This window comes from Hevea brasiliensis, chromosome 16 (genome assembly GCF_030052815.1).
Source record: "Hevea brasiliensis isolate MT/VB/25A 57/8 chromosome 16, ASM3005281v1, whole genome shotgun sequence".
In the NCBI taxonomy this organism is placed as follows: domain Eukaryota; kingdom Viridiplantae; phylum Streptophyta; class Magnoliopsida; order Malpighiales; family Euphorbiaceae; genus Hevea; species Hevea brasiliensis.
Genome location: NC_079508.1, coordinates 9161681 through 9174558, shown reverse-complemented (window position 1 = coordinate 9174558; position 12878 = coordinate 9161681). Strand labels below are relative to the sequence as shown.

The 12878-nt window shown below is 34.6% G+C and overlaps 1 protein-coding gene across 8 annotated transcripts in view; it reads right to left on the bottom strand.

The window, feature by feature from the left end:
* The window catches only part of LOC110655305 (uncharacterized), a 42800-nt gene extending 31399 nt beyond the window's left edge, over window positions 1–11401 (bottom strand). For all 8 annotated transcript variants that reach the window (XR_009144799.1, XR_009144800.1, XR_009144801.1 and 5 more), the window contains exons 1-4: window positions 10818–11401; window positions 10666–10715; window positions 9846–9933; window positions 9058–9174 (exon numbers count right to left, since the gene is read on the bottom strand). Coding sequence is in view for 1 of the 8 variants with exons in the window: in XM_058137987.1 (XP_057993970.1) it covers window positions 9058–9174; window positions 9846–9933; window positions 10666–10715; window positions 10818–11267 (705 nt within the window). In the remaining 7 variants the exon portion in view is untranslated. The remainder of the gene's footprint in view (window positions 1–9057; window positions 9175–9845; window positions 9934–10665; window positions 10716–10817) is intronic.
* Window positions 11402–12878: the final 1477 nt, after the last annotated feature.

The window sequence follows — 12878 nt, the reverse complement described above, 5'->3', positions numbered from 1 at the left end:
TAAAAACTAATAAAAAAGCTAGAGTGGGCTGCACTCCTACCTAAAGCCCAAAAACACATAAATAAGGCCCAAAAAACATAAATATGACCAAAATAATTAAATAAAACTATTCAGACCTGTCTTAGATTATAAAAAAAAAAAAGCACTAAATTTGAGTAGAAACTCGTCAATTCTATCCAAATATTTCTTTATTTTCTCCAAAGCAAACTTGGATCAAATTAAGTCACTTTCCATCTTTTTGTAACCCCAATTTATTAATTGTATCTCTATATTTAGCTTCTTGTGTAACTGCTTCCTTAATCAACTCTTGCATTTTCTTAACTCTAGTCCTTGTGATTGGAGTTTCTTGTGCAATTACATCTCAAATCATCTCACGAACATTCCTATAATCGTGTTGTTCTTGTTGATTTCCATCATCCCCTCCCTCTTCAAAAAGATTCATAGCTTTCGAGGTGGAGTTAGGCAAGTTCATATTATTTGGTATCAAAGCCTCACTCTGCACGGGTCGATGGACCAGGGCCATGTACAAAGGTTCCCTGACGTTCTTCAGAGAGGTCGGAGTGAACGAGTCATGACCTCGGTTGCTTCACAAAGACTTCAGTCTAAAGGGATTGAGAATGATGTGTCCCACATCAGTTCTGCAGGGAGGTCTTGGATATTATATATATGGGTTTGCAAACCTCTCCTTATAAGCTAACTTTTAAAGTGGACTTAGGCAAGTTCACATCAGAAGTGGTTGTATTAACCTGCCAGACTTATTTATGTTTTAGAAAAATGAGACATTCGAATACTTCTGAACAGACTTCATCATTCCCTTCCAATATAACAACCAGCCAAGTGTCGATAGGTACTATAAGCTCTAGAATGCCCCCTATGAGAGTAGAATGAAACTCTGCAATTAACTTAGGAATCTAAGGGGATTTGCTAGAACTACCAAATGGTCTGGAAGATGTATCATTCTGTAGGGCAATAAACATATTTTGTAATGCAAGGTCCTTAAGAATAGCATTTGCTATCCAATTCCATCCACTGAAGTTATAAAGCGTCTGCTACCTTGTTTGAATGCCCCGGCTTATACTCAATATCAAAACAATACCCCAAAAGTTTGAAGAGCCAACACTGCTGAACTGGTGTTACAATATGCTGATGGAGTAAGTGTTTAAGGCTTCTTTGGTCTGGTTTCACTAAGAATTTCTACCCCAAAAGATATGGCCGCCAATGTACAATGGCAAGAGCCAAAGCCATTAGTTCTTTTTTCATACGTAGATTTAGTCAATGTACGTTGAGAAAGAGCTTTACTGAAATACGCAATAGGTTTCCCTTGTTGCATTAATAGCCCCAGTGCCACTCCTTGATGTATCACATTCGATTTCAAACCGTCGACCAAAATCTGGCATTGATAAAGCAAGTGCAGTAGTAATGGCCTCTTTCAATCTATCAAATGTAGCTTAAGCTTGGGATGTTCATTGAAAATTCTATTGTGATACTTTGGTGGTGAGGTCTATTAATGGCCAAGCAATAGAACCATAGCCAGCAATGAACCAACAGTAATAACTTGTGAGTCTTAAGAACCCTAGCATTGCTCGAACCGACTTTGAAGTAGGCCAACGAATCACAACAATCGCTTTATTGGGGTCCATTGCAAAACCAGTTCTTGAAATAACAAGCCCCAGGTAATCAATTGAATGTCCACCCAATGAGTACTTTTTCTTATTGGCATAGAATTTGTGTTGAAGAAGAGTAGACAGCACAATATCCAAATTAGCTAAATGATCCTCTTAAGTGCGACTGTAGATTAGAATGTCACAAAAAAAAAAATAGCACAAATCTGCGTAAATAAGGCTGAGTTAAATCATTCATAGTGGCTTGAAATGTGGCTGGCGCATTTGAGAGGCCGAAAGGCATAACTACGAACTCGTAATGCCCTAAATGAGTTCAAAAGGCCGTCTTAGGAATGCTTGCTACGAAAACCCGAATTTGGTGATATCCAGAGCATAAATCAATTTTTGAGAAGAAGGCAGCTCTATTCAATTCATCAAGCAACTCTTGAATAACCAAAATAGAATAGTTATCGAGTACCATGGCTTTATTTAGTTGTCGGTAATCAACACAAAATTGCCAACCCCCATCCTTCTTGCGAACTAGTAACACCAGACTGGAAAATGGATTGGTGCTTGGTCGAATTATTTTGATAGCCAACATTTCAATAACCAAATGCTACATCTCATCTTTTTTATGATGACTGTACTAGTATGGCTTTACCGAAATAGGACCCATTCTAGGTTGCAGAGGAATGGAGTGATCAATAATTCAGTAGGGTGGAAACTGATTAAATTCAAAGAACACTACATTTGTTATGGATGCGTATTTGAAGGCAAGACTCATGAAATATGTGATCCACAAGATATTCCAATCAATGGTGATAAGAATGGCAACAAATAAATTAGCATCAAAGGTGGATTTAGCGCAGCAACTAATTAGCAGAAATAAATACCCAATTAAGATATTCTAATTGTCATTATCTTAAATTATGACCTTAAATGTTGATTTCCAATAATAGAGAATTTCATATAAAATCACGTAATAATCTCTTTATAAGGAAATCAGATTATGAATAAAATATCAAGCAAAATTATTTTCAACTAAATTGATATCTGGACTCTCTCTTCTCCAACGAGTCTAAGGTTAGAGCTCCCTTTTAACGAGCTCATGTTTTCAGCAACAATAGGTCGAGGAAAGAATAAGCCCGTGACTCAATCCTGGGCGAGAGATCATAACAGCATTAGACTTCTGTAAGAGAAAGACCAATTAAGAAGATTGGCCAAAAGTAAAAGAACCTTCGGAATCAATCGATACATTGTCTAGCATAGAACAATCAAAAAGTGGCACACACAAATCAGCATCTGTCAACTTCTGCAATGAATGAAAAAAATTTTAGATGGTAGCAATGAAGGATTTCCCTTGAGTGTAATGTGGCGCCCCTCATGATTAAAAGCCAAAGTTAATTTATTCCAATAGACATTCATTTCTCCGAGTGTTTCCAACCATGAAATGCCCAGGATAACATCAACGCCACCCAAAGGAAAAACAAAACAATATGGAGTTATACTTAGAGAACCCAAACTAATAGAAAGGTTGGGACATGTACTTGCAAATTTATGGAAGTGCCTATCACCCAATCTCACGCCAAAAGGAGAAGTGGAGCTAATAGATAAACCCAATAGATGCACCAATTTATCAAAAACAAAGGAATGGCTAGCTCCACTATCCACCATTAAGATCACAAGTGTATCGCCAATTAATCCTTCCAGCTTCATGGTGCGGGATTGAGATATTCCACCCATTAAATAGAAAGGAAGCTCCAGCTGAAAAAAATGATTGTTAATGATTTCAATAAGTGGTGTTTCAGATGCCTACTCCACTGGAATCTCCACTTCAGAAAAATCTACCCTATCTTCTTCCCCTGTGATAAGCATTCATCATGTTTTGATAGGGCACTAACGAAGGGGAGAATATGGTTTGCACCTGAAACAAAGACCCTTGGCTCTGAGTTCTTGAAACTCTTGATAAGAAAGCAATCTAGTATTCCTGCTTCGACGAGTAGATGAGGAAGATGGTAGAGTCAAAGTGGTAGAGGACGCAGAAGACACCATCGTCTCAACTGGTTGATGTGAGGGCTTTGAATTTGTTTTGGGCTGAACCAAAGAGAGGCCTTGTTGGGTGGAAATAGATGAGCCTGGAGGTCTAAGCAAGGAAGCAACAACTATACTCGGCCCAAGTCCATATCGGTTATTTGTCTTTCCTATTAGAGAATAAGGATGACGGGATGGTTGTGTAATCTACAGCTTCCATACAATTTTACGAGCCAATGTCATTGTACAACTGAGATCATTGACATCCTGGTTATGAAGCCGAATATGAATGTCCTCTTTCAACCCATTCAAAACACAAAAAAAAAAAAGAAATAAGGGTCAGATACATGAGGAACTTGAACAGCTTTGGATACAAACTCATCTATATAGGCATTAACGGAAGAAGTTTGTCGCACAGCAGTAAGGCGTTCGAAAGGACTAGCCATCATATCATTAGCATAATGTTGAATCAACTCTGTAGAGAATTGTTCCCAAGGCCCGAAATCCTTTCACATAACCGGCGAAGCCAATGTAACGCGCTGCCTTCCATGGAAATAAGGGCCATAGTAACTTTCATGGCAAGACGAGTTCCATGAAGCTTGAAGTATTGCTCAGCTCTAGCCAACCAACCAATAGGACCAGTGCCATCAAAGTTTGGCAGCTCCAAATTCTTCACTGATGAATGGGAGTCCTCTAGTGCAGGAATGGGTTGGACACATTGGACATAACTTTCACCTAAAGACTGACAGCCATCCCCTTCATCTAGTTTTTGCTGCAAGCCAAGTTAGACAATAAAGATTCAATGGTGAAAGGTTTGGAATGAAGTTGTTAATTATCAGCCCATAGTTTAGCAAGACTATCCTCATGTAAAGCCTAATTCCTTTTTAATGATTCAAATCTGTTATCCATTCGTGTTTGTGGCATAGGAAAGGCAGGTCGACCAAATTTGTTAGAGAAAGATGTTAGTAGTATACCCTAGAGCAATGCCTTAGTGTTGTGTATTATAAATATTTATTCCTAATTAATGGCAATTATTCTTTTCATTTATATTCGAATGACTTGAATTTAATTGAAAGGGTCCTTTAATGTCTTGTTAGATGTTCTATTCTTAAATTGTTAAAAATATGAATGACAGAATATTATATTATAATATATTATAAATTTGGTTCACAATCAAGCATACCTCATTGGGCATGATTTATCCGGATTAATTATCATTCATGTTTGTGTCCATGGATTAATATAAGATACTAATGGGATGAAATGGTGAGTCTCATGCCATAAGATAAACATGGTGAGTACTTATAAGATAAGTAGACCGAACCAGTGACATATGATAACTTGTACATAGAGTTTACTCTTGTCAATACAAAGTTATCTAGATCATAATAGTGCATATAATCCCTTAACCTGAGATAACACAGTTATCTTGTATATAGGTGGTTTGAATTTGATACTGCTTTCAGACTTGTATTATGTATAGGTATATGGGCATGTGTTAGCTCCGACTAATTACATATGGAGATACGTGTTAGTCAAGATGGAATCTATTACCCTATATAAATAGGAATAAAATCTTATGTCCATTTAATTGTTCATGATGAATTCAAGTTTTTAGTCAAGACAAATAGACTTAGTCAGAAAAGAAAAGTCTTATTAATCAAGAATTAGAATTAAAAGAATGACAAATGATTCTAAGTATAAGAGTTTGACATGGAACCATGACTCTAGCTGAAATTGAGATTTTGTAACAGAGAGATTCCTGTGCATGGTGCGCATGATCAAGGTTCATGAATTGGGGAATTAATTCAGAAATAATTAGACAGTCATAGCACATTATACTAGATGTCAACTATGACTTATAAGAACTTAAATGAAAAGGGAATTTCATTTTAAGTTTGGAATGGTTCCAATAATATTATTTTCATTGCCAATAGTAATGAACCTAGTAAGTCACACACATAAGAGCAACTTGATCAAAGCAAAATTAATTTGATTAATTAATTAAATGGTTTAATCGATTAATTAAATTAATAAATTTAGTTTATAATTAGATTACAAAGTCTCTACCATGTCTTGAAACTAAATTTACCTATGGAAGTATTCAAGTTAATATTTAAAGTGTTTAAATATAAACTTGAAAGGATTAAGCTTAATGAAAGAAAAAGATTATGGACTTGATTCAAAATTTTGGAGAGTTTGACCTTGCAAAGTTTGATATTTTGACCATTTGACTTGGTCAAAAATGGGAGAAAAATTCTAATTAATTAATAGTTAATTAATTAGTTTATTAGTATTAATCATGTTTAATTTTCTTAATTAAGATTAAGAGAATGAAATGTGGACCAATCAAGATTGGAAAACTCATTCAAAAGTTGAATGAGATTTTAACACTTGTCATTATAATTTTAATGAAGGAAATTATGAGATAAATATAAAAGGAAGAAAGAGTTGTCTTCTTCCTTAATAAGCTTGGCCGAAACTCCTTCCTACCATAGCCATAATCTCTCTTCTTCCTTTCTTGCAAAATTTCAAGAGATTTAATTGTTAAACTCTTGAATCAAAACTTGAGAAAAGTGTTTCTCACAACTTCCAATTATTAGAACCAAGAAAAATTTCCCCTTGTCTCACCACTTCCACTTATTAGAACCAAGAAAAACTTCTCCTTGTCTCCTTTCTATATTTGACCGAACCAAAATGGAGAGCTAAGGAAGGTTTTGCTTGCTTCAAAGGGAGCTTTTATCAAGGGCTTGTGTGGACAAGTTAGAGAGCCAATACTTGGTGGCTTCACTCCCCGGATTAGGTGGTTGGAATGAGATTCTGCGCCTAATTGAGAAAGAATTTTTCAAAACCCTAACTTTGTTAATTTTGAGGCTTTGTTTCCTAATGGCCAATTAGGCATGTGAGCAATTGATTGAGACCAAAACTAAGTATTTTTGCAATAGTATAAAAGGTTTATATGTTGCATGAAACTTAGGGTTGTAAAAATTCGAAATTGCTAACCATGCTTCCTAAGGTGCATTTTGATGCATTTTGATTTCTAAAGGAACCCCACAAAACGGAAATTAAGAAAATAACAATCACATAATAAGAAAAGAGAAGATGAAAGAAGAAAAAGACTTAGATTTTTATTAAGAACAGGGCAAAGTACCCATTACAACTGAGAGATACCTCTATAGATTATCCCAAAGCCCCCAAGCTAAAATAGCTAGAAAATAACCCAATTCAATTTCTAGATGCCCTTAGAAGAATTAGTTACTGAGGCCACATGCTTTCCGTAATTCTCTCCCCTCAAAGCTGTATTTCTTTCTATTATAACTTCCAAAGGAGATTTTGGAACCTTTTTCTCATTGGATCCTTTAGCATCCTTTGGAATTCTTCTAGAGTAAGTAATCTAACACTTCTTTGCTCTACCTTTGGGCTCAACTTGTAGCCTATCTGCATCACAATATGAAGAGCAGCTTAATTATCACACCACAACATAAAGGTCTTAAGGCCCACCTCATCTAATAATTGAAGTATCCATATTATTTTACACACTTATTATGTCATAGCTCTATATTCTGATTCAACGCTAAATTGAAAGACTACGCTTTGCTTCTTAATCCTCCAAGATACCAAATTATCTCCAACAAAGACACAATACCCGATAGTTGATCCCCTATCAGCTTTAGATCTTGCCCAGACGACATCTAAAAAAATTCAATATTTAGATGCCCATAATTACTATATGATAAGCCTCGTCCTGGTACTCCCTTCAAATAACACAAGATTTGTCCCAAACCTTCTTAATAAGCAACAATTGGGGAAGACATATACTAATCACATCAACTGAGTATGCAATATCAAGATGAGTTACTATAAGATAATTCAATTTACCCACCAATCCCACCAGTCTCCTGCACATCTCAGGATCTTCAAATAACTCACTATCCCCCGCTGTAAGTTGAAGATTAGGAGTCAATGGTGCACTATAAGGCTTAGTACCTAATTTCCTCGTTTTTGCTAATAAATCAAGAACATATTTAATCTGAGATAGGAAGATACCTTTCTCACACCTTGTAACTTTAATGCCCAGATAATACTTTAACAAACCCAAATCTTTTGTTTGAAATTGAGTTTGAAGGAATGATTTAAGAGACAAGATGCCAACAGAGTCACTTATAGTGATAACAATATCATCCACATACACTATTACCAAGATTAAGATAGTCTCAGAATTCCTGTAAAACACCAAATGATCACACTTTTCTGACACCTTTTCTCCTGTTGCCAAGCTTGCTTTTGTTGGCTTGTTTATAATTATTGGCAGGCACATATATCAATTGGTTATAAAAAATGCTTTCCTCTATGGTGACTTTCAGGAGGAAGTTTATATGGAGCGATCTCCTAGTTTTGTTGCTCAGGGCCGGGGGAGTCTAGTAAGATTTGTAGGTTTCAAAAATCTCTGTATAGCTTGAAATAGAGTCCTCGGGTTTGGTTTAAAAGATTTAGTGAGGTGTTATAAAAGTTTGGCATGCAATTCAATCTCCTGGAAGAGACATGAACAATTGGGGGACAAATAGTAGCAGGGGTAGGTCGAGCAGGAGGATTTTAAGGACTGGTCAACTGTTGGAACATTAGATTCAATAGTCTTTGAAACTGTACAATGGGGACACATGTTGAAGAGCCTAGAGCCTTAGATGTGTTCTTGTTATACAGAGATGTTAATTTTATTTTGATTGAGATGTTTATTTCATGAACTTTGTTCAAAGTGGGTGGGTCAGATTTTTCTTCTTTATGAATAGAACCCAATCCAAGTTAGCTGCAACTCATGTAGACCCAAGCAATTAATGCAGAAAAATATCTCACTTGCTCTTTTAGAATAGTTAGTATTTCCCTCCCTAACTTTAACCTAATGTAATCATCAAAATGGCACCATTATATCATGCCTTTTTTGCATCTCTAGTAACCATAGGAGGGAAATGGTTTGCAAAAGAAATCAAAGGGGTTGCGAGAATGAGGGACTCACACAAAGGGATAGAGAGAAAGAGAATGAGGGCAGGCTAGGGAATGGGGAGTGTTGCTTGCATACAAGAGAGAATGTAATTTTAATCTAGTGCTTGTGGACTCAACCAAGATGATAGTACATCTAACTAAATAGGACACAGAAAAGCAAAACATTAAGTAATTTTAATCTGGTTGTCAGCCATGTTAGCAATCTGGTGGAGTCAAAACCAGAATCATGTTAGATTTTTAAAATTGAAGCAAAATTAAAGATTGGTGAAAAAATTGAAACAAATTGACATTACTAAAATGCATCACTTTACTAAAATGAAAATAAATGATCAGTTGAGTGACCATTATTATAATTCATCCATGCAGTTGTAAAATTACTGGGGTAGGAACCTTGTTCTTATAATAAAATCCTGGAAGCAGATGATACCTTGAATGCTTTAGAGCGACGAATGGTAGGATCTATCTGTAAACACATTGAATATGACTTCTCAGCTCCATCATATTGTTTCATTGCCATGAAAGCATCACCTTCACACATATATGCCTGTTAAGTGAGAATTCATAAATATATCTTCATAATACTAAAATATCATACCTAAACTGATACACACACACACAGTGACCAACATTCTAGTCTCAAGGACAACTCATATACTTATTATGATATGCATAGGGCCATAAATGTGCAAGTGCTGTCACTTCCTCCCTTCCTCGCTCTCTCTCTCTCTCTCTCTCTAACAATCACATTGGCAGTAAGGTAGACGAACAGGCCTCTCACTGCATGAGAGAGAATGAGAGAGATTAAGTTTACACCCACAGAAGGAAATGAAGAAACTAAAACCCTTTGCAACACCATCAGCTGAAACCTATCATCTATTCTATAACCTGGATTAAAGCTTCTAAGACATTTATACAATTACACACATTGCATACAACATTTTTTTTTTCAAATTAGACAGTTAAGTTTCCCAAAAGAAATACTTATCGGAGTGTACAATTCAGTTTCATTGGGGGGCATCTCCTTATTATTTTTTCCTCTGTTCCTTAAGGTATCTTATCCTCCAAGGTATAATCCCTGTCCTTTTTCCTTAGTGATATTTTTCTAAGAAGATGTAGTGACAGCTGTAATGAATCTCATATATCAAGTCCCTGAGATATTTGGTACAGTGGTGCAGCTGCAAACATTTGAAATTTTGAAAAAATAGTTCATCTCACCTCAGTATATTGAGGAGCCAGATTCAAAGCTTCTTGGGCATCTTGGAGAGCCTCCGAATAGTTTTCCATCAACAATCTTACTTGGGACCTGAATTTAGGAAAATTTAGCCAAAGCTAGTAAAAGCCAGAGTAGAGATTGTTCTAAGGCCCCATTTGGGATTGAGATTGGAAAGGCAAAAAAAAAAAAAAAGGCTTTTCCAAAAAGCATTATTTTAAATGTTGTTGAAAGATGCAGCCTGAAAAAAGCTGTTTAATTGTTTTTGAGTTCATATGACTAAAACATTTCAAAATTAACTTTAAGCCAATTTTTAATACTCTCTAACATGTTTAAGAAGGTTTTTTTTTTTTTTTCTCAACAACAGCTCCAATAACAAGCCAAATAGACTCTAAATAAGTGAAAAATAAAGAAAAGTGCATAGAATGTGCAAGGAAATGTAATTGGAAAATTTTGTGGTGGTAGTAATTAGTACCAGCAAAACAGATTTAGTGTAAAATAATTTTTGATGCAAAACTGCCTCTAACAGTTATTAAGAGACTATGATTGAGGTAAGATGCACATTTTGAGAGACATTACATTATGAGGATATAACTAAATTAAACTCTTCCAAGTTTTATTCAAAAGAAAATAGAATTAGAATCAAGTGATTTTTCAACCACATTACAACTCTAATACTTATTCATGAATCTAACTAACTTAACAACGAATCTATTTACATTTAAACACTTAAAATCAAAAACAAATCTTTTTTTTTTTTTCCAAATCATTGTATCTAAACATGCAATGATTCCAATTCTAATTAAAAAAAAAAACAAAAAAAACCTGCTTTTATAAATAATATGGAGACCACCGAATGGTTTAAGATGTATAGCCTGCATCATCAAGAAACATGACATCATCGGTCCAGAGGAACATGCAGTAATCTACCCATTTCTTCAAAAAAAATAAAATAAATAAATAAATAAGAAATTAACCTGCGAAAGGAGGAGGTCGGCCTGGGAGAAATTGCCCTGATCAAATTCAACCCGGGCTCTCTTTCTGAGAGCAAAAGCATCCAAAGAATTGCGGATTGTGGCATCATCAACTTCGTCATCATTATGTCGAGCCATAATGCGAGCGGCTGCAGCGGCGGTGCCACAATGGCCGACGATGATCCCTTGAGGGAGAAGGGCGACGTTGGGGCCAGCACCACATCGGCCCAAGCAGCCGCATGAGTTGACGGGAAGATCGGGAGGAGAGAGAGCCATCATGATTTCTAGCGTCTGCATGGAACCTTGCTTGCGGCATGTGCGGTTTGTGCAAACCCTGATTTGCTCAGTTTTGGCAGTTGCTGAGAGTGCGAAAGGCTTCCTCTTCTTTATCTTTGACGATGATAATGGAAGCCATACCACATATTGAAGTTGAACACAATTGCTTATTACCATGCCTGTCTTATATCGATTAAGGAAAGAAAGACTCTGCAGTGTGGACTGTAAAATAGGAAAGGAATTTAAAGTTAGGGGACCGTTTCTGTTTTGAGGAATAATGCCATGGCCGATTCGAATTGGATTCGTTTTGACATGTTGAGTAGCTTCGTTAAAATTCCCTTCACTTTTTATATTATTTATAATTTATATTTTTATTAATTTTAAAATTTAAATAAATTTTAAATTATATCTATACTTAATTTCCCTTTAATTAATTTTATTGTAATACAAAATAAAATTTTTGTAAAAGACAATAAACTAAAATCAGAAATTCTTTTTAAAAAAAATCGAGAAAGAAAGTTGCATGAGAAACGGGAAGTTAATAGCAATTTACGATACTGGGAAACTACCTTCAAGTTTAGCAGAAATGTAAGATGTGGCCACCAGATGCTTCCAAGTTCCTCTAGGTGAGATGTGAATGGTCAGTGACTTTCTACAGAAAGGGTCCACTCAACTAATCAGCCAAGCTAAACTCAAACAGTCAACTTATCTTCTAATTTTATTAGTTTTTATTTTTAAATTATAAATTAATATTTAATTTAACTTATTAATCAATCAAACATATTTATAAATATAAAGTCACAAGTAAATTAGTATTTATTTTAATTTATAAGTTAAAAAATATATTTAAAATAAGTTAGAAGTCATAAATAAAATTTATGACTTACTATTGATTTTAAAACTTCTCTTTGATCAAATAAAAAATTATATTATCCTAATAATTTTAAAAATATCAATATTATCTTTATTTTAGCAATTATAAGACTTAATTACATATATTTTTGGTAATTTTAACTAATTAAAATCCTTTTAAATACTTTTTAACCGAACACTTAAACTACTTAAAGTAATTTTACTAAATAATTAACTATTTATTTTTAATTTAACTCATAAGTTAAAAATATATTTTAAATTAAAAGTTAAAAATAAATAGTCGAACTAAACACCCTGTTAATTTCTTAAGTCTTGTTATTTAATTTTCTTTAGCTCTGTAATTAAATTCTAAGCAATCAATACAAGCTCTCTTTTACTTTTCAGTTCAATTTACTATGAAATTTGACAAACCTACATTCAGCGGTGTTAAGTTCTCACAATTGTTTGCTTTGAAAGTCAATGGCACAATCAGGTGATACACTCAATATCTGATACGCCCACAATTCCAAGCTATCAGCCAGCCAAATTTATTTTCACAAGAAACACTATTATCACAATGAAAGACTAAATTTAATTGCATATTGAAATCAAATAGGATTGTTTTAAAAAAAATGCCAGCTTAACTTTATTTAGAATTAACAAACTGGTTACACCATAATTTAATTTTAATATTTTGAGCCCCAGTTAATTAATGGATTTGAGATATTAAATTAAATTGTCTATTTAATGTGACTTGGCCCATAGCTCAAGCTGACAAAAGACCAATTAAATAATTATTCGTACAAATTAATATTATTTATTAGGTTATTACAGATATTTAATGTCTAAAAATATCTACTAAGATAATGGACATGAAAGTGAAGTAATGGGACAGTAGAGTAGTCATGTAAGGGTGGTTATAGGATGTTATGGGTG